Source organism: Phalacrocorax carbo, chromosome Z (assembly GCF_963921805.1).
Source record: "Phalacrocorax carbo chromosome Z, bPhaCar2.1, whole genome shotgun sequence".
NCBI classification, from domain to species: Eukaryota; Metazoa; Chordata; class Aves; order Suliformes; family Phalacrocoracidae; genus Phalacrocorax; species Phalacrocorax carbo.
Window position 1 is genome coordinate 38194723 of NC_087548.1, and position 23140 is coordinate 38217862.

General features: G+C 37.3%; 1 protein-coding gene across 2 annotated transcripts in view; it reads right to left on the reverse strand.

Moving 5' to 3' along the window:
• Positions 1 to 23140, reverse strand: part of LOC104048953 (proprotein convertase subtilisin/kexin type 5-like) — a 198447-nt gene that overhangs the window by 2827 nt on the left and 172480 nt on the right. For both annotated transcript variants that reach the window (XM_064438917.1, XM_064438919.1), the window contains 8 exons: positions 16526 to 16662; positions 9323 to 9466; positions 7775 to 7877; positions 6964 to 7157; positions 5423 to 5507; positions 2803 to 2900; positions 2133 to 2262; positions 980 to 1095 (listed from right to left, as the gene is read on the reverse strand). In XM_064438917.1, coding sequence (XP_064294987.1) covers positions 980 to 1095; positions 2133 to 2262; positions 2803 to 2900; positions 5423 to 5507; positions 6964 to 7157; positions 7775 to 7877; positions 9323 to 9466; positions 16526 to 16662 — 1007 coding nt within the window. The remainder of the gene's footprint in view (positions 1 to 979; positions 1096 to 2132; positions 2263 to 2802; positions 2901 to 5422; positions 5508 to 6963; positions 7158 to 7774; positions 7878 to 9322; positions 9467 to 16525; positions 16663 to 23140) is intronic.

Below are 23140 nucleotides of genomic sequence, written 5' to 3' on the forward strand. Positions count from 1 at the left end.
CCAATATGTCAAAAGTTTGCATTGCAGAATTCAACTGCAATACCATACTGAGATCATGGTTACTCAAAACTCTTAGCATTATACTTCCTCTTCATTTGTCCATCTATATCTGACCTGCTCTGGACTTGCTCTAGATTACAATGACACTTGTAAGGTGCTGATGTGAGATGTCTCATGGTTTACAAAACCAGAAGACTGGTTTACAAATACCTGTAATGTAACTTTACAATGGACAGGATACTTTTCAAAGTTTGAAGACCTAAATTCCAACAGGTCCACAGAAACAAGACTTAACTCTGCACTCTTTCTCTTTTTTTTAAGTCTTTGGTAAAACTCTTACTAAACCCAATGGAAATGAGCTGGACCCAAGAGTCATTATTAGCTTTTTGTACATCTGATGTCTGGTATCCTCCACGTGGCTTAACACTGGGCTTTGTTCTGCACTTGTTGGGCTGTATCTACAAGTAATTCACATAGTAATATTTTTAGGAAAGTACAATGAGAGAATGCAGACGAAGTTCAGTCTCCACCACAAATCGGGTGCTCTCTATTTCACAATTCTTTTGTTCTCATTACCCTTTCACATTATCCAAGCAATATTACAGGCACTTATTCTTTTCACTTACCAGCATTTTCACAAAGTGGCAAAATAGATAAATGTGATTCTATTGATAGTACATTAGGATCTTCATATAAAAATCTACTGAAAGCATTAGGTTTTGAAAGACAGATAAGGAAGGAAAAGTAGGTTGTTGGCAGTGGGAAAAACTATTTTAGGAAAGTTCAGGTAAAGTGGATGTGACTAATCTTGTTAATATGCGCAAATGTAGTTTTCTCCTTTTCATAAACCTGAAAAAGTTAAGAAGCAATGTAGACCTTATATCAAGACCGTAACAAAAGAAAATACCAAATCAACCCAACACACGTAAAAAAGAACCTGGCAGTGGTAAAATGGATCTTTTCAGAGAATTGCACTCACCATCCTTGCAAACTGTTCCCACCACACAGACACCAGTGTCTAGGTTATAGCCGCTTGGACAGCTTGTACAGTTTCTGTCTCCTTGACCACTGCAATCCAAACAGCTGGCATCACATCTGAAAGACAGTGGCAGGAGTTGGTCTTGTAGCCTCACCAAATACAAGAGTTCCTAGGAGATCTATCCTGTATTGCAAAGGGGTTGTTTGCTGTTTCTAGAGGTATCAGCTACTCTAATAGTAATAATAATAAAAAAGAGTTAACTCCCCCTGCAACCCATTCCTTGCTTCTTTCCTCCAATCTCTTTCTAGTTACACTTTTTTTACTAAACAGCTGCATTATTCTAGTATTTTGGAACTATGCAGAAGTAATCAACAAAGTATCAAGCTGATCATGCCTCCATGAGCCAGCAAGGCATGAACTAAAGCTACAGGATGGAAAGGACTGACCTGCTGCCTAGTCCTTTCATCACCCTCTGTGTTCATCATATTTGCATTGTGCATCGATTACTTTTTTGTGTAGAAAACTGTAACACATGGTGATTCCTGTCCTGGCCTGAACTAAAAGTGAGTCAATAATAAATTATTCCAAAGGGCAACAAATTGCTTAACAAAGAATGGAATAGAAAAAAAATATGCCCCTCCTTGCACAGTACAGCACAGCCCAGCCTTGTCCAAGATTTAGCCACCCATTTGTACCCTAAGTCAGGTGAGCTATTCTGGGCCGCAGTCTGGTAGTGTACTGTGCCATGTTTGTGAATACGCAGCTGAAGAACTGAAATGGTGCTAATGAATAGTAATTAACTTGCAATTAAAAAAACCTAGTTCAACTAATTTGGTTTGCTACTGATGAAATGCAGATCCTCTGCCAGATTTGTAAATATTACATTCCTATGTATATCTACTTAGGTTCTCACTACGGGCTTTTTTAAAGTGAAAGACACACATATATGTGTAAGAAACACCTCTTTTAGAAGACCTGAATGAATATAATTAACAGAAATCAGATTAAAATAAAACCCCATTTTCCTTCATGCAATATATTTTTCCTGTTTTTTGAAGTCAGCAGAGATTTAAGTTTTCATATTATTTTTTTAACATAGTAATAGCTAATATACTGCCAAATATCAGACTTACATATTAGCTACTGATCATACCTTTTGCAGCTTTTGTATCCACTTTCAGTAGAGTGATCAAGGTAATAACCACTAGTACAGGACTGTACACATCTTCCATCTTCTATGAAATAACCCTGTGTGCAGTTTATACAGGCATCTACTCCAGCACCTTAAACCAGAGAGAAAATACACTATTACTGGCTAGTTCCACTTACTGCCTGACAGACACCACCTCTAACTGTAGCAAAATCTTAAAATTTTAAAGACTATGTTTTACCTGCATCACTTTCTTTCAAAGAGTATTATCAAGCAATAAAGGTACATGGTTAGAATAGACAACATTACATAATTTCAGTATATCTTTTTGTGAAAGAAATGGCTGTTGGTAGTTCTAAAGCTCACACAAAATCTGTCAGTCATGATTCCATCCCAGAAAGAAAATGGAGGGTATTACTGGAAATCAGAATGAGCTCTAAGAGGGGGGAAAAAAAGATAAAAGAGTGTATGCACACTTTCAGTTAGAAAACTTAGATTTTCATGTTAGCTGAAAGAAGTTTTCTGTATTTAAAATACATTAAAGAACTATCAAGAGAATTAGGTTTTTACATGTAAATGATCATGTTACACTGTAACTGTGATACAGTAGAATAAAATCAGAGCTAAAAATATAGAGGAAAGGAAATGAGGCAGATCAATGTCAGTGGGGTACCTGCACATGTTGCACAAGAACGGTGACATGGTTCACATTCTCTGCCATTATGGTATTTTCCTTCTTCACAGCGAATAGCACATTTAGTGCCATGCAAACTATCACAAAAAGGAAAAAAAAGTGTTTGGGCAGGTAACAACAAGGTCATGCACAAACCAGTAGTTTTCTTTTAATGAAAGAACAACTCATATATTAGGATTCACCAGCTTCCTTCATTGGTCATGTTTTATAAATTTAGAGACAGCAATCATTTCAAGTGGGAATGAAATGCAGTTTTGCCCATGGTAAATACAGAAGCTGTTTACAACCTCATTGTAAATACTATCAAGTGGTAGGGGACAGAAAAAAATGAAAAATGCCAAAGAGTCGTAAAAATTCAGGCATGCAAAATGCAATTACCCACAAGGAATTTGGCACAGGGTCAGCACCACATTATTAAAAAATGCTAACGGACTTGTTAACGAGATCTCATGCTTCTCTTGAAAGACCAGCAGCATCTCCTGATACTACAGGCTACGAATAGATTCACAGTGAAGGAAATCACCACCTCTTTCTGCAAAGGCAGATTTCTTTGAAACCTCCTAACTGAATGCTAGTTCTGAGTGACTTTGGAGGCACTTTTGAGAGAGAGCACAAAAGAGTAACAGAGGAAAAGAACTAGCATAGAGTCACATTTACATGCTTTGCTCTAAGCAGCTATGCTTTATGTTATAAGGTGCCTACAGTAGTTCTTCTATGGCACCTCAGCTTTCATCCAATTTAACTCTTTCTCTAAAATTGCTCTTCAGCTCTGGGGATTATGACCCTGAGTGAGTGCTAACTCTGTTTTACAGATTGGATCCAGCAGAAGTTGGGTGTGCTCAGCATCACTGGAAGTTTTCAAAGTGTATATGGTCCCAGTTTAGAAAAAAATGAAATTAGCAGTTCAACACACCTAACAACCTCTGCCTTCTTACTATTTTTCCTCAGCCACGCACCTCAAAGTGCTTTACAAGGCGGGTAGCATTATCATGTTTTTACAGACAGGAAAACTAATAATTTGTCTAAGTTTATTTAGTGGGCCAGTAACAGGATCAGAACTGGAATCCAGGTGTCCCAAGTCCCACCCAGGGCCCTGCCCATTGGTAACTCCACCAAAAATACACAGCAGGTTTTGAACAACCGGGGAATATGACATGCATGTCCCACAAGGCTTCATTTATCTGTCACACGCACACAGATGGTTTTTTTCAAAACATTACAAAAAATCAATCTGTTTGCTAATATTTCCTGAGAAAACATGAAGTTTAGGGTCTTTTGATTTTTTGATATTTAAATTTTTCCTTTTCTCACAGTGAATGGACCTGTCTACTTTCTTCAGTGATGCTATGAGCTGCTGTTTGTGCTAATGGACAGGGAAACTCAGTTCCTGAGAAATAAAGAAAAACGTGTGCATAACTTTTCTATAACAACTGTGTCCTATATGGTCACAAATCTTATGTAATCTTTGGGCTTCTGACATATTTGCCCATTGTAGGACCTTCTGAACTACTAATTTACTAATTTGATTTTGCAGATACACAGAAGGTCATGCTGAGTCTGTTAAGATTCTCCAAAATCTTAACATGGACAGCAAATTTAATAACATTTTAAAAGGAAAGTAGATACTCATATTTCACAGAGTGTAAATAGACCAATGTTCTGATCTGAGCCCATGCTTTCCTTCCCATTAGATCACACTTCCTTTTCCAGTGGTCACTTTTAGAAATATATATTCATAATAAAAATTGTGCAGGCACTTGGAAAATCTAGATGTAACATAAATACACAGAAATAAGAATTCCTTTACCTAACGTAAACAAATCCAGCTATTGATGTCCTAGAAACACAGAACACTCCAGCTTTTACTAAGAGATTAAAATCTACTTTGAGGGAAAGTAAAAGCTCAGCATTAAAACATTTGCAGAACACTCATATTTTGCAAGAAGAACCCCTACAGATATGGAATAGTGACTTCATATTTTTTGTGGCATAAAGCCAACATACATTCCGTCATGAGTTTTATACGCTTTTTGACCTTTGCTGCTTCAGTCAAAAGGTCATTCATTCATAAAGAAGCTTGAAATGCGTACTGCTGATTTGTAGGTTTTACCTATTAGTTTCAAGAATCATTAAGTCCCCCTATGAAAAAAAATATTGACAGCTGTTTAAAATATGTGCACACTATATTGTCATAGAACTGAGCCTGAGGTGCTTGAGATAAGTGAATGACTCGATGCATGAATAAATACAATAAAGCTAAAAAAATAGTTTCTATCTATCACAGGAATGAATCAGAAAGATTAATATGATTCATCAGCTCTGCCTCTAAAATAATCCTTGACTGCCACACTGTAGGTCAAAAACGTGAAGAAGCCAGCTTTCCACATGACTGTGGCTTTTATTTTACCTGAAATGAAAGGTCTTCTAAAAATCCATTGTTAGCCAAACTGGCACATAGTAGCACAAAAAGAAACTGAACAGCAACAGAACACATGAAATAAGGGCCACTCAAACAGGTATCTGATGTTCTTCATTGTGTATCCACAGCCTTGTAAGCCTCCCCAGGTATTGTGGTTAGTTACATCCATAATTTCCTTACCTTAGGCCGTGTTTGCATTCTGTGCAGATTTGGAAATCAACACATGTCTTACAGTTTTCACTACATTTTCGGCAAACAATCTTATCTACAAAGGAAGAAAAGAAAACAGCCCAGAAAACATTTGTCAGTTATGTTTAACAAAACTATATGGATATATTGTCACATGACTTACTGCTTTCTAGCCTGACATCAGGAAGAGAAGCCACAAGCTAGATAAATTCTGCCTTTCATTAGCTTTTTCCATCAAACATCAAATGGTTTAATCTATTTCTAAACATTTGAAGTTAAGGGTGTACCCTGAGAGAAATATGCTCTGAGGTTGTTAAAAAAATCTTCATAAACATTTTAAATGTACATTAACTATTTATAATATGGACTTAAATTGTCTTTTCATGCAGCAGTGATGTGCAGTAATGATTGCCATGTGTTCCAGAGGCTGCCCTGCAATTTACCATCTTACAGTTTCCATGCAAGCAGCCTGTCCTGTCTTACCTGATTTTGTGCTTAAAGACACACCTGCATGGACAGGTCTGATCTTAACAAAGTCAACACATAAATTACTTTTAACACCTGCCTTTTCATCTCAGGAGCTCCCTACTTCAGGAGATATCTCCTTCTTCAGGCCTGCTGTCTTTTGAGATGCACTCCCATGTACCGTTCTGAGAAGAAGAACCCAGTGTTCCCATTTAATCCTAAATTTTCATCTATCTTAATAGGGTGGAAAGGAATTCCCTTTACTGTAGTTCTTACACAGTGAAAAATGGAGAATTAAAATAGTACCTGTTTTACTAGTCATCAGAAATGAACACACAGCTTCATGATGCAGAAAGCAAAAGGTTAGGTACCTGGATGAACAACGCTCCTAAGCACATATTTATGTTCTAAGGATGTGTCTAAAGATAACTGAAGTGACTGCAGTTTTAAGCACATGTTAATATGTCCAAGTATTTTTGTTAGCCACAGCTGGAAGTTAAACACAGGCAGTTTACTTGGCAATCACAGGAGGAAACAGAAGGCAGTTGTCTCACAAGGCAGAGAATTACTGCTCTTGGGTCATCACATCACTGCAGGTACTTAGGTCTGTCAGTAACATTGATTGCAACCATGTTTTACATCTGAGAAGCCAATTTTTCTTAGAGCTCCAGTTCAGTGACCATGGTTGATTCTTCATCTATTTTATCTGGTGCCATATCTGAATTCGGGGGATAGCCTCATGTTTAGAATGTGAGTGCTGCCTGTCCCTTCCTGGAGTCATGATAACTTTCTCTGTCTTGCAGCTGAGTTGCTCTTGAACTGCCCTCATTCTGCTGCTGTTGCTCTCAGTCACAATCAGAAAAGGCACCCTGCCACTAAGCATGGTTTTTAAAATAAAGGAAGATTTTTGAGGAGCTTCTTTATCACACTGGGCAAGAATTTAATATGAGGAATAGGATAAGAGATAGATGCATCAACATACATTTTTCCTGCTTGTAAATATTCCAGCAACCTCCCCAGATCAAATTCTGTGGCCCACAATAAAAAAAACCCCAAGAAATACTAACTCTTATCCAGGTAAAATCCATCAGGGCAGTTGGTAATACAGCTATTGGTTACTTCATTCAGGTAGTAGCCAAATTTACAGGTCATGCACTGGTCAGTATGGCCTCCAACACAGGTTTCACAATTGGGTGAGCATTTTTTACAGCGTTTCTTGTCTGCATTGTAGTGACCAGGTGGGCAGGTTGAAACACAGATCCTGCAGACAGCAAGGAAGAGAAGGCAGAGTTGTTAATGAAATAACCTGCCACCACATTCCTGGACCATGACTGCAAAGCAGAAATATTTCTCAGCATTGCTGCTTTCCTGGTGATCACATGTTTACTAAGATTACAGAATCACAGAATGGTTGGGTTGGAAGGGACCTTCAAAGATCATCTAGCCCAACCCTCAAGATATAACCCTCCAAAGCATTGCATCAAGCTGCCTCTTCTCTTCCATTTACTGCCCTACAACATATGTTACCTCACTGGCAAATGCTTTGTCAGACAGTCATACAGTATAATTTTTGGCCATCTACATTTCTTCCTATCTTTTTCAAACTCAATCACAGAAGTTGTAGTAGCTATCACAGTTATATAATATGTATCCTCTTATGAAAAAGTAATCAAGAGATGAGGAAATAATCAGAGAAGGATGTTTGAAGGCTGTACTTAAAATTTTGATTACCTAGTATTTTTTTTCAACTCCTAAGAAAATTTGTCATGTTCAGTGGAAAATTAATTTTCTATGGCTGCAGCAAAGAGAAAAGGAAAGGAAGTTAAGATATACACTAATAAATCTATGTAAAGCAAAGATTTTTTCTCTTTGTTTTACCGTGTGTTGTTCTTAGATTTGTAGTAGTAGTGCAGACAGTCAGTACAATGATCTGGTCCTGGCCCATCACACCCTACTTTACTGCATTCTGCATTGCAGGGACCTGTAATAAAACCAGAATACAGTGGGGGAAAGGATTGTAACTTCTCATTTAAAACATATTTTAATGCAGAACGCAATTACTCTGTTTCCTTGTTTGATATGAATTCCAAATAGTAATTTTGCTCCACTAAAAAGAAAAGTTTTTTAGCACCTGAAGACCCTGCAAATCCTGGCTTCAGTATTTATAGTGATTTATAAATTTCAGTAAGTGTGCCATCTTCTATAGAATCTATCAATAAGAAACTATTTCTGGATCCAAAAGGTGCTTTCCTAATGAGTAACACATCATTCCGAATTTTATTCAGAAATATGCAAAGGTTTCTGCAATTCATAGCAAGGCATTATTAGCAAAGTCACTTCTAACAAGCAGGTCAACATAAATGATGAACAACATCATCAGTGGCTACTCTGGTTACCGACTGGGTAACAATTGGTCCAAGTGGCTAACACAACCCAGCTGAAACAGCCACCAGGGCCCAGATGCACTTCCCTCTGTGCTGCTATATGCTGCAAAAGCCTTGGCTAATACTTGCTTCCATCTCACTAACATTAATGTTGGACTCAATGATCCTTACGGGTCCCTTCCAATTTGAAATATTCTATGATTCTATTTTTACAGTTTTCAAATAGCTCTTTCCTCCTATGGGAGGAGAAAATCATCAACTCCTGCCTTTATGTGGTGAACAAGGCCTGTGGGTGAAGTTACAACTTTCAGGATCACTGCTCTCTCATGAATCAAATGTGCTGAGTTTGCTAACCACCTTGAAATTTCTCCTAACTTCAGGTAAGCTTGAGGTAGAGTTTGCTTCAAACAAAAACTTAAGAAGTTAGTGACCTTTACAGCAGAGATATCACCTACCAAAACGAGGAGTTCAGCAGGTCTCAATCTAAAATAGGGACTGTAGGTCTGACATGCTGTGGCAGGAGACTGTAATAGAAACTTCTAAATTAAACTTTGTTCTGCTGTTTGCTTGCTGGAGCTATACTTAAGATTCATCAGCCCTAACCATCTATGTTATGCTTCCAGTGTTAGATTACATGCATGAAACTGCCAACTTGACTTATTTTGCAGTGCCAAAAAATATAACTCTACTAAAGTCCAATGAAAAACTTCTACAGGGATCAGTGAGAAACAACACAGATGTAGAAGATAATGTTCTTCATATATATTTGTGTGCATATGTATGTATATATATGTTTATGTACTTATATGTAAAGAAGTGTATTTTTCATAGTATGTTAAGTGTAGCTTAAAAGTATATAACTTTATACTTACAAACTCATAAGGATGAAATGCAAATATCCAACTTCAAATTATGAAACAAATAGTTCTGATCCTAAATTAAGAATCCACTTCACTGAACATTTTACATATGCAGAGTCTAATGTCACTCCTTCAACCTATTATGCATTCAGTAAATGCACAGAGTAAATGAATCTACACACCTGAATAGTCATCTGTTCCATAATCTTCTGTAGGGTCTTCAACTGGACTAGAGCGCACTCTTTCCACTTTTGGAAAATCATTTCTGGGTGAGTAAGGCTGGATGGATGTTCCATACAGTACTAAGGACCATTCTTTCAATTTGCCTAGAATTTAAGTATTTAAAATCTAGTTTTAGAAACCATTTCTATTCTCTGTGTCTTACAAATCATATCACATGTAAACATGATTTTGTGAGTAGGTATGGAAGCTGTTACTTTTCAAATAAGTGTCTTCAGTTTAATATAGATAGTATAATTGCTGCTTCACTGTGAACTGAGAAAGCATAGTTCAACCAGATTTTTACACAGCATTTTCATTGCATTCCAACCTCTTGTAGGTCTAGTAAAAGTTTACACCACATAAAAATAAACATAAACATACACCACATAAAAAAAAAACAACAAAACCTTTGGCCATACAGTTATTTGGAAAACGTATATGGTACTCAACAAGGAGTTTCTGCTCTGGATTTCACTTTCCCTCAGAACATTAATTATCCAGTAATTATTATTTAAGGTCTCTTAGCTAACTAGCTATATTCAGAATTCTGACTTAAGGAAGGTGGTAAATTTTGTTTATTACTCAAGACTACTTTTCATTGGCTTACAGGACACATCTTGATGAACAGGAAACAACTTTCAAAATCTCTGTGGTAGAACACCAGTGTGCCCTCCCGAAACTTATTTGCCCTAATTATTTGGCAGATTTCATTGTATTTGGCACTGCATTTTCTGCATTCATCATTACCATTTTATTCTCTCAGTACTTGAATGAAGAAAGAAAAAATTGTTTGCCTGCCTGCAAGGTTTTTTTTTTGTGGAAGAATAAAAAGATAAATGTATATCAAGTAATCAGTTCAGGCTGTCAGGACACAAAGTGTGAACTTCCAGTCCCCACTTTCCTGTCTCTACTACCTGGTGAATTAATTCTATGAAAGAGCAAAAAGACTCAGGCCTGAGGTAACGCCTAAAGTAATGAGGCATAAAAAACACATCCGTGCTTGAAAAGATGGAACGTAAGCGTGGTCTTATCCTATTCTCTTGATTATATTTTTTACTCTATTGGAGTAGCTAGTTGTAAATGTCAAATTCTCATCAGAGGAGAAAGGAAGCAGAGGAGCAGGGAGCATTTATTTTCTGAATTTGAAAGAACCTGTTTTGGAGGCTGTTCTGTGGTTAAAATACTCTTCCTTTAGAACTATTATTTAAAAAGAATTGTAATCCAGGTATGTCTCTTCTCAAGGAAATCACTTCGTATACTTCATGTAAAATTAAATTCAAGCAATCTTCCTCTTCTTTCATTTTAATGATACTCAATAATTCGAGCTTTCATATTGTTCACTTGGACATTTTCAACCTGTGCAAGCAAATTACTTTGATGCTTACAAGTGATTTTCTGTATTTTTCTCAATGTCATCTGGTATCCTCCATTGACATGACCAAGATGATGTCATCTGCTATTCTCCATTGACATGACCAGACAATCTTTCTGCTTTTACATTTATCCTTCAAGCAGTAAGCAACAATAAGCAAAACTACTGCCTGACAGATGATAGCCCAGTTCTTTTAAATGTTTTATACTGGGGTTAAATGGGAATCTCTGTAATCTTTCTGCCTTTTGACAACCCAATTTAATCTTTCTGGGACAGAAAATTCTACACTTCGTATGAAACTTCCTCTGCTCTATACTCAGTTTTTGAGAAGAAACTACAGGCAAGAGACTACATCACATGACTGGTTTCACACAGTAGCTTCCAACTTTTCACAGCTAAAGCAAAGCATTACTTTTTTTAAAGAGACATTCAGCCATGATTTAAAAAATTAACTGATGAAGAATCTACCAAACCTGCTGCTAAACTGCTGGCTAATTACCGTGGCTGTAAAATTGCATGCACCTTATTTTCAGTTTGTCTTTTCTACCACTAGCTTAAAGCCATGTAGCTCTTTAGTCCCTACTAGATTAAAAAGACCCAAATCACATATTCTCTTGCTGTATAGACATCTGGGGATCAAGTTATCTCAGTGTTCTGTAAAGTGAAGGCACTTTTTAGAAAAGGAGTCACACAGGGAGCTCTTTTTTAACAAGATGTGCCATCATCTCTACAGCATTTTCAAAGCTACAGATTCTCCACATATAGTCTCTGTCCTTTTCATGTTTTAACCCACTCCTGCAGCATATGGACCATAATATATTGGATGCAATCAAAAATGTGTGTTTTGCTAAGTTATTCAGATCTTTTCATCCTTATGCTCCAAAGATCACTAAACTTCCCAAGGATTGAATTTTATACCTCTTCCTGAACACCGGTAAAAATACAGAATACTAGAAAAAAGTATTTGCAAGGACTCATTAACAATAACAACAGGTAGAGATGCTCCTCAAGCACAGTGTCTGGACTTTACGCCCATGGAAGGGCATGTACTAACATTACTGCACGAAGGATTGGTGCTTTGAAAGTATACCCAATGCAAAAGGGCAGCAACGGGAATAATTCAGGGTCTCTCAGGAGTTTAGTTACCTTTTAAGAATGGTTCAGTAAATAGAGAGGGGAAAAATTCATGTGACTTGCCAGCAAATAAATGAAGTCTGCCTCAAGGCAGGTTAATTTGCACAATGAAAATATTTCAGTAACTAAGTACATACACATACCGACACACTTTCATAAGGAATAAACAAAGTGTGCACATTTAAGCCAAAATCTTTCTTTCCCCATTTTTGGCTGATTCCATCCTTTAGTTTGGCTAGAATAATCCTTTACCCTGCTTGTATCTAGTATGCAACAGAGGTATGGTATTGTATGTATAGGAGAAAGGGTATATCACAGTGTTTCACAGCAAGTACATGTCCATCTCCATAAACTCTACAGAATGAAATGTACAAATCACATGTACTACTTTTATGAACTGGACCCTGCATTTCTTTACGGGTAACAGATGTGGGTTTACCTTGCCAATGCAGGGATATGATGACATGTTGGCTCTTTGTTCTCTATTTGATTACAGGAACACTGCAGCTCTTAATTATAAGACCTGTCAATAGCTAAACAAACACCCACACACAACAGAAACCAGAAACAGGCATGATGGTGATATCAGTGTGATATACTGCAGGCTATGGTGATAAACCAGAGAGGCACCATAAATCGTGTTTAAGCACCTTTTGTTTACTTCATGTTGTGTTCAGTGTGGAGACTAACCCAACACACCCAAACAGTTGGGTTTATCCACCACTGATATATGGCAGGAACTTTCAAATCCTTCTGGAAAGAAGTGTTACTGGAGTGCTTCCATCAGAGGGCAACCACAGCTCTAGAAAGCTAGGGACATATTACTAGACAGTATACAATGAATCAGGATCCAAATTCACAACCAGACTGCATTTGTGAAATCCCAATGTGTGTAAAAATCTAGCCAATCTCAAGCACTATTTGTTTCACATTGCAGTTAAAATTAAGAGTAAGCTCTCCAGCAGGATTCCTTCAGTATATCAGCTTACTCCACAGCAGGTCTACTTTCTCCACATCTCCTGACCTTACTGCCCCTTTTCTTCCAGCATTGGTTCTTTATACTTTAATCCTCATGGAGCAAAAGAAAACAAACCATGAGATTAGCCACTGTAGCACTGAAAAGAGTACACATAAAGTAATGAAATCAAATCAGTAAGACCTATACAACTACATAGGTAAAACACGAGCATGCAGGAACAGGTTTTAAAGTGTAGAGCTGGAAACAGAAAAGGGCTGTAGAAGATGTCTGGAGAATAGCCCAGATGAACAGTTTGCAAAATGGCTCCATGACACCTCTTTTCCAGGTTTTAGTACAGGGAGTGTGCCAGGGAAGAGAGAAGAGGGGAACAGCTGAAATGTGTCACACTGTGGCTCTCTTTCATGCCTATTGGATGAACCATGGGTCCTGGCACACACAAAGGTGAAGAGCTACCCTAACTTGTCCTTCAAGCCAGAGATGTTCCTGGCTGTGTCAGGAATAACAAGTGCAAGATGGAGTTGAAAATCATTGATTTTAGTCTCTTTTCACTAATCTGGTTAAAATTAATTAGTTGTTGCTTAATACCCCGTCTTTCAAATTCTAAACCACTGAAAATTAAAGAAACCCCCAAACCTCCTCCCGAATCCCTGAACAGTTCTGCTTGAAGTCTGTGGCTGCTTTTCTGATACATTTATTGAATACCCCTTTTTAGTGTGCTGGAAGCATTGTTCTTCATTTACTGGTGCAATTAACATCACTCGGCTAAGAACCTTTCACCACTGCAAAAACATGGTAAGAAGTGATCAGTGCACACATAAAATGAAGTGAAAATTGAATCACTGGCAATGCTGGCTTTTCCTTTCAGAGCTCTTGAGCGTGATAATACAGATTTTCAAAATGCCGTGCTTAATCACTTGAGTATACAGCTGATATTTACAAGACACTGGCCACCCTAGAGTTACCACAGACTTTAATAAAAAGTTGTTCACTGCTCAACAATTTTGAAAAATCACATTGATTATCTTGGTCTTCAATAGGGACTTACTGACTCCATAACTAACAGCTTTTAAAAATTTGGGCCTTGACTGCTGGTTTAGCATGCTAAAAAAAAATATTCAGGTTATGCAGACAACTGAGACAGGCAATAAAAGAATATGATCTGATGGCCAGACAGTCAGAAGAATGTTTTTAAAAAGCAGAAAGATTGTCTATCTGGCCGTCTGCTGTATTAAAAAGAACAGAATTCTGCTAATGAAGAGCAGGAAAAAAGAACTAAAATTCTCATTCAGTTCCATCAGTTTCAACAACAGCTGAGCAAGGGTGATCTGTGTGTCAGATTTTTTAGATGGAAAATTATCTAAGCAGCATAAAATCAGCACTCAGATTTTGTCATAATTTTGAAATATGAGTGTTAATTTTTGTCCAAAGCAAAATGTATAAATCCAGTTTTGGAGTATACACCACTTGGAATAGGAAGGAGACTGGACAACTCTGTGTTCACACATTAGAATTCCTTCTGTGCCCTGACTTGCTCTAAGTCATGATGGGAATAGTCCTACTGAGTTTGTAAACTGCAGGAGTCATTGGACTAGCTGGCCTCCCAGAAAGGCATTATTTACCTTGAACAGGTGAACTGCACATAGCCTTCATTCCAATGTGAGTAACTTAACAAACCAAATTTCAACCAAGAGGAAGACAAAGTATTCAGTTTCCATATCTGGTGGCAGAAGCACTCATGGGCCTTTCTTAGACAAAGTAGAACTGAAACCACTAACATTCTTCTAGAACAGTCACCTACATGCACAAGCCCTATTACACTAGCCTTTTCTTATTTTAAACTCCAAACTTTTAAACACTTTGGTTTGCATTTTAGTCAATATTTCTTTGTGTGTGCTTTTTCATGTAGTAGAAACAATAAAAGTACTTATACTTAGTGAGGCTCATTTGAATAGTTTTAATGACTTCCAATAACCCACTAATTCAGGAACAAACATACTTAAAAATCCCCTATTGTTAAGTTCATAAAGACGTATTTTTATAGCTTCAAGTACTTTAACATCTATGTCTTAAAATTCAGAATTGATTTTTAGCAAATCAGTTAGTAAATTCTTACTGCTTTGTGAGTTTAGTTAGCTGTCTGAGATGGAATGTATCTTTTATTTCACTGAATTAGAAACTAATTCTATTGCTAATGTCATTGTAGTCCTAAATATATTTCATAGCAAAATTCTTATAATTAATTTTTATCTATCAGAAAGTGGTAATCAATTAGATTTGTCACTTCCAATGTAATATTATTGCACTCTGACATGCTGTCCAATCAGAGTAAGTGTTAATTTAGATTTAGTGTTAAATGATTTCCAATACAGCAGTAGAATTCGTCTCTCTAATGTGTTTTAGTTTATATTATTTGTTTAAATGATATTTCACCTTTGATTATTTTTATTAAAGGATTTCTGCTGACTTTGATGTGGGGCTCTGAAGGAAGGACTATATTCATTCAGTATCCATGCATAAACAGTGGTATTTTTGTCTGTGTATAATGTATCTATTTCAAAATGGTTTTTAAGGTTTAAATTTTCAGTATGTCCAAAGGCATACTCATCTCTCATAACGAGCAAAGAGAAGTAAGTATGTGCTCCCATGAGTCTCTTTGAAAGCCCTGTCTCAATCTTCATTCCTTTCAAAGTCCTCATACTGAAATACGTGAATGAAACTGAACTGTGCTGTGGGAATTAAAAGCAGAAGAAAGTCTTGTAGCCTCAAAAATTCTTATTAGGAGCACAGTCTGTGAGTGGATGAATGACAGGCTTGAGCACTCTGCCCATATACACAGGAGCACAATGCAACCCAGTAGTGGTAGCAAGCCATGAATTTTTTTCTTTTGTATAGTGGGATTTTCTAGTGTTCACCGATAAATGACACTTTTTCTTATGGGTACGACAAAAAAAACCCCAAAGAAAACCAACATGAAATAAATCCCTGAGCCCTATATAGCTAATATAGGCCAAGTACATATGGGCCCTATATCAGCCATGAAAGTCACAGGCAATATGAATACAGCAGAGTAACTGTGGTGCTCTAACTCATGCTGAAGACTTGTCTGATAAATCTATATTGAACATCCAAAAAACCAGATGCCTGCATATGGAGATACTATATACTATAACTTCTTTCAAATGTGGCACATGCCATTTCATGCAGTTTTGTATCTTTTTCCTTGAAAACTGTGCCTAGTGAAGATTTGGTTTTGTTTAAAGCACTGACTCTTTGTAACCTGTCAGACAATACAGGGGTCTGTCTCTGCTTAAAGAATTCATGTCTGGTATGATGGAGCTCTAAATAGCCAAAGCCTCTTTTTATACTTTGGGGCAACACATGTGACTTCAAGAAAGAGGGCAGTTTACCCCTGACAAGATTATATTCTCCATGGAAACCAGAAGTAAGTTCAAAATAAAAGAGAACTGCGTCTCTTAAATAGCAAATAACAGCAACATAAAAATGAAGAGTGCGTTGATAACTGAAATTAAGAATAACACTCTTCTCAGCTCTGCCTTCACACCAAAACCAATAAAATGCTCTAGCTATAAATAAAAGTTAGAAAATAGTCAAGGCTGTATTAGCAATGGCAAGCATTCTTCTGAATTCACTGAGCCCAAATAAAGGTTAGAGTCATACCTGGAGTCTTGAAATTTCTCAGCTGAGATGGAGTGTCACAGATTTCCAAGATCCAGTCACCTGCTGCTTTTTCACTCCAGCAGTGAGTAGTCATAAACTCCCAGTTTTTGAATCCTTCCATGGAATGATCAAATAGCCTAAAATAAATCATGACATTACTTTAAGTGAGCCATTTTATTTGGAGAGCTAAGCCTCCAGGACTACAAACTCTTGAATGATATACTAATTAGACAGTTCATTCATCTGTGCCTTTACATAACGTTACTTATGATGGTTTTCCGACACATATTTCAAGTACATTCAACAGTTTGTTGCTGTTTTGATGGAAGAGATTATTTACATGCCATCATTTGTCATAAAGTAAAAGAGAATGGAAAGATAATTCATTGTAAAAAAAATTGCTAATACCGTTTAATAGGATTCATATGTCTTGTGAAAAGTACATACAATACAGCATATTCATAGCTTTTACAGCATGATGTAAATACAAACAACTCATAAGTTGGAAAATTTCCGTAACATTTATTTTTGGCTTTGGATTGGAATACTTAAAAGGGGTGTAAGAACAATAAAAAGTATTAAGCGACTAAGACAATATTAACAATTCAATATATGTGATTTCTTGTGAGGAAATAAATGAAACTGAGACATTGTCTTAATCCTCAAATGACCAAGGTAACACTCTCTTCAAACAGTTGACAGAATTGAGTTTGGGTAAACCTGAGAGACTAATGGTATCTGACGGTTTCATCTAACCAACTACATTACCATAATTTAATTACTTAGGTCTTGGGTGAAGGGGTTGGAGTTTAGGCCTAGGTTATGCTAATTTTTAGTATGGGGGCCCAGTTCAGGGGCTGTAATGTGACGCCGATCTCACGGGGTAAAGGGAAGGAGGACTGGCTAGGCATTTTACTACCTAAAACCGGAATTCGTTAATGAGATTTTGGAAAGACACAAGAGTTTACACTTTCATTCAGTACTCACAGTGTGTTGCCTGGTACACCAGAGATATTGATGGAAGGTCCACTCTAATCAAGACTGTTGCCTCCACTAAAACGGCACAGCTCAGCTTTAAAAAATACAAGTATGTATACACCCATATATATGTATGCATACATTTCTATATAGATATATGCATATATATACATGCATATATGCATATCTATTTTTACTATATATATGCATATATTAAATATATACATATATATGCGTGTATGTGTACATATATACATACATATTTTAACTTGGTCTTTATGTGTGAAAATTCTACTGGTAATAGCTATGCTTACATATTTTTCATAAAACAAGATCTCTACAGTAAAAAATCCAATAGATTTAAAAGCCTTTTGCATAAAATAGAGAAAAATCTAGTATTAGACTACAAAAACATTATGATGTTATACATTCACTTGATTCATTACTGTATTTTCTAATCTAATTTCAAGCTTTATTCTCAAAAGGTTGTGAAGTTCAGCAAGCATTGGGAAAGCAGGATACTTTGTTAGCACTGTGAGTATGTGTCAATTTCTGGTAAAAATCACCACACAGGATGTGAATAAAATGCCATACTACTTGCTGAATACTTTAGTCAGTCAGACGCATGGGGGCAAGTACTGCATATCCACAGTTACTTCAGTAGGACCTTTATGGACCTGCATGCCTGGTGTACTTTATAGGACTCAGCCCAAAGCTGATTTCCACAGTCTCATTTGTACAACCTTTTTCCATTTTAAATGAATGCCTATAATAGTACTCTTTTTTATTACTGTTGATAACATAAAATTAAAATATAGATATATATTTAGAATTGGGCTTAATTTTCACTGATAATTGGGTGAGTTTTTCTTCTGATCCAGTTCTGTGCCTGCGTGTGTGAGCATACGTGTGTGAATATATATAGAGAGCAGATTGGCCTGTTTCATGTCACTGTTAAATCAATTGTTTGAAAACAGCAAAACTCACAAACACATGGCACACAACAGTTACTGAAAAGGTAGAAATTATTACACAGTTATTACCCAGTGTTTGCATGTGGGTATGTTCAATTTAAGTCATGTAGGTTATTCCCAACAGTTAGTGTGTTTTGCTGATAACTAATATATTACTTTTTAAACTCCCTGTCAATCCATCAAGGCAGAAATTTTCTTCTTTGTCATTGTGGCAACTGTATTATATAGTATTATGTAAGTAATGTATACCGTAAGTAATATTTTTAATTCTGTATTCACTTGGGCTTCCATTCACATACATAGAAACATAAGTTGCTCTTTGTTTTTACTGCAATTAGTCCAGTATTTCCCATAGTACTTTTTGTTTAAGCATGTTTGTCACATTCTGGAATTTTAAATTGCTGTCAGAATTCCATTTTAATATTTCATCATTCTTTTAGGTAATTTTGGGACGAAGAGACAAAAATCCCTTATGACTTTGCCATAGCTATATAAAAACAAGTTGTCATGGTTTTAGTTGGGATAGAGCTAATTTTCTTCAATGCAGCTGGCATAGTGCTGTACTTCGGATTTAGTATTAAAACACTGTTGATAACACACAGATGTTTTAGTTGTTGCTGGGTAGTGCTTGTACTAGTCAAGGACTTTTCTAGCTTTCTATGCTCTGCCAGGTGCACAAGAAGCTGGGAGGGGAGGGAGCACAGCTAAGAGAGTGGATTCAAACTGGCCAAAGGGATGATATTCCATATCATGTAACATCATGCCCAGTATGTTAACTGGGAGGAGCTGGCTGGGGTAGGGAAGCAGCAATTGCAGCTCAGGGACTGGCAGCATCGGTCAGTGGGTGGTGAGTGGTTGTATCGTTTGTTTTTCTGGTTTTTTTCCCTTTTTCCCTTTTCCTTTGTATTATATTATTATTTTTATTACTGTAATAATAATTATTATTTTATTTTAATTATTAAACTGTTCTTATCTCAACTCATAAGTTTTTATTTTTGCTTTTGCTCTTCTGATTTTCTCTCCCATCCCAGAGGGGTGGGGGGAGTGAGTGAGCAGCTGCGTGGTGTTTAGTTGGCTGACTGGGGGTGAACCATGACACACCTCTACCTAAAATATGCTGTGGATGCTTTCATATCTCCATCTATGGAAATGGGGAAAATCCCTTAATATTATCTCGTAGAAAATTGCCTATTTTACTTATTTGGGAAAGATTTGAATTTTATAAAGTAAAGTTTAAATGGCAATCTTTTAATGTATGAACTGTGCTTCTAAAAAGGATTCTACAAATGAGTCAAAAAGCTACAGACAGATCAAAAGAAAAGTTAAAAAAAGTAGAAAGATACTGACTCTGAGGCTGTCTGTATGTGTATGTTGTACATATTCAGTGGTCCAAGTGTTTTTGTGTTGCTCTGCCTATGCACTAAACTCTTAAATCAAAGAACTTGTGAGGCAGTAAGTACATGGATTTCCCTTTCAGTGGTGTTAAATGAATGAATGAAATGATCAAATGTTCAGGTGTACTTTTCCTCGTCCAGAAAGAAATACATATGGAATAGGATCTTATCAGGAGCACAGAGCCAGTCTAGACAGTTAATTGATTTTGCTATTTGTCAGATTGATACAGAGTGAAAGTTCATATCAAGGACACACTTAAACAGAGCTTATCAAGGACTAGTAAATTATTAGTATATGAACTCATGAATTGTTAGTTGACTATTACAGGTTATTATAGATTAAAACAGTTAAACAAGATTATTAGAAGAATCTGATAATTTTTATGACCATGATCATCTACAACTACAACCTCTGAGCTCATGCACATAACATGCTTTTAAGTACCAAAGTGAGTAACAGCATTTGAAGCTTTATAACTTATTTGTTAACATAACCACAACAGAATGCCAGATCTGTTATTCAGTTACTCAGGTGACCTCACTCGGTAACAGGACATACAAGTTAGGGTGGATGTGGCTACATGACTGACTATATCCAGAGAAACTAATTATGGGCCGCTACTTACAACAAATAGCATTACATTTAAAAATGACTCCTCTCTCTGAGAAATTTTATGATATACTCATGATATGCCATATGTGGGTCTATGTAAGAATATATATATTACAGAGTGCAGAGTAAAATAATTAGTCCCTAAAAACAAATTCAAGAGCCTTGGCCTCTCACTTCCATCACTTCAGCCTAGAAATTGCATCACCTTTCCATTTAAGAATATAACTTCAAGCTGAAATATTAATCTGTAATCAAATTGTAGATCCAGAGGAAGATAGTTAGCCACTTTCTTGGAATTCAAAAGTGGAAACCTTGGAATTGGGAATTCCAATAAGGCCAGCCTCTCACAGTTAAATCTACTAGTGTTAAAAAAACCAAAAAATCAAGTGTGTCAGCATTTTAGCAAAGAATCTCTAAATTCCTAAATGCTCAGAAAAAGTTGTTTCAATTTGTTTTATTTCTTAATTTCATGTGAGAAAAGACAGTGGGGGTGGGGGATCTGTTTGGTAACACTACCATCACCCATCATGAACAATAAAAGGTAAAAACAGAAAAGGAGGGTTTTTTTAATTAACTTTTTACTTCATCTCAGAAGGTGCAGTTGCACGTGACTGACAGCCATGCTTGTATATTGAACTGACCACATTCAGAGCCAGGAAGCCCTGCACTGGCTGATGGTGTGGCTGAAGTGGAGTGTGGGCAAGAGAAAGCTATTTTCTCCTCTGTAGTACCAGTCCTAGTTTATGATGTGCTCCAGCCTACTAAACTGGTAGCCTGACAGGCTGACAGGTCCTTGCCAACCAGCCTAATTGGCCACATGACTTCTAGCGAGCTTTACAGTTTGAAAAGAGTACAGAGTGCCTTCCTGAGCTGAGCACCTGAAAATGCGTTGGTCAGCTAGTCTTCTTAGAGCAGCTCTTCTCCACAGGGTTCAACCATCAGCTCCTTGTGAGAGAGGTAGCCCCTGAGGAACTGCAGATAGCCCAAACTGACTTAACCAAACCTTCAGCCACCTGCCCACCTACACTAAAGTATTCAGGAAAAAAAGAAATGGTCAGAGAGCATACAGGCACTTCAGAAGCTTTCTCACCTACATGTGTCTGGGAAGATCACTTATAGGTTCTGCACGTGGATCTAAAGAAGATGTATTTAAAATGTATGCATACACTTTTTTTTTTTTCCTAAATTTCTATTTTACTTCTGGTCATCACAGTCAATTTTATGAAGCAATGGAGATCTTTAAGCTGCCATGACATTTTTCGGAAAGGAGTAGCATGGACAATAGGGAACAGTGCCTGTGAGCATGAAGTAATGCATAGTACAGCAACCATCATCTTTAAATACAGATACATTGTCCCCAGGTACTACAGATATCAGCATTAAATGCTCCATCATGATATATAGCCATGTCACCCTGCTGAGCTCCACACATCACACTGGTCAGCCAGTGGACTGACTGATACAGCTATCTTCTTAAAAGATGCATGTTCTTTCTTATGATTGTGCAGTAAACTTTCAGAATACTCACCCTAAACTGGCAGAAATCCTAATGCAAGAGCATGAATGAACCTGGCGCCATATATGCACACTACTCCTACCCTATCCTAGGGACATCTGATTAGGGTAAGAGCAGTAGAGGACACTGTCATTACACAATCCAGTTCATTCCAAGTGAAACTCAATGTAGTAAGCATTGTAGTAAGATTGAAGTGGGGCTCATTTTAATAAGACTAGGAAGAGATGAATTCATTCTCACTATAGAAGCTAGAGCAAAACTATACGCAGGAAGCAGAAATTGTAGGCATTCTTCCTCAGCCTGTCTTAAACAGCCCCTCTCTCTTCTATTTGGTTCAGTACAGACCTCAGAAGCTGAGACATTTAGCTAGCTTCTAAATATGTCCTTACACACTTGTCAAAACTACCATTTTGACTATAGAAAAATAAGTCAAACTTAGAATCAAAGAATCCTATTTTCATAGAATTGTTCAGATCGGAAAAGACCTTTAAGACTATCAAGTCCAAATGTTAACACAGCCAAGTCTGCCACTAAATCATATCCCTAGAGCACCACAGCTTTTAAATACCTCCACGTCTTTTAAATACCTCCATGGATGGTCACTCAACTACTTCCCCGGCCAGCACCTTCCAATGCTTGACAATGCTTTCGGTGAAGATATTTTTTCCTAATATCCAATCTAAACCTCCCACAGTGCACCTTGAGACCATTTCTCTTGTCCTACCACTTGTTACTCGGGAGAAGAGACCAACTCCTTTCAAGTAGTTGTAAAGAGCGATAAGGTCTCCCCTTAGCCTCCTTTTCTCCAGACTAAACAACCCCAGTTCCCTCAGCCACTCCTCATAAGGCTTTGTTGCCCTTCTTTGGACATGCTCCAGCACCTCAGTGTCTTTCTTGTAGTGAGGGGCCAAAAACTGAACACAGCATTCAAGGTGCGGCCTCACCAGTGCCGAGTACAGGGACACCATCACTTCCCTACTCCTGCTGGCCACACTATTCCTGATACAAGCCAGGATGCTGTTGGCCTTCTTGGCCACCTGGGCACACTGCTGGCTCATGTTCAGCTGCCTGGGCACACCAACACCCCAAGGTCCTTTTTCACCAGGCAGCTGTCCAGCCACTCTTCCTCAAGCCTGTAGC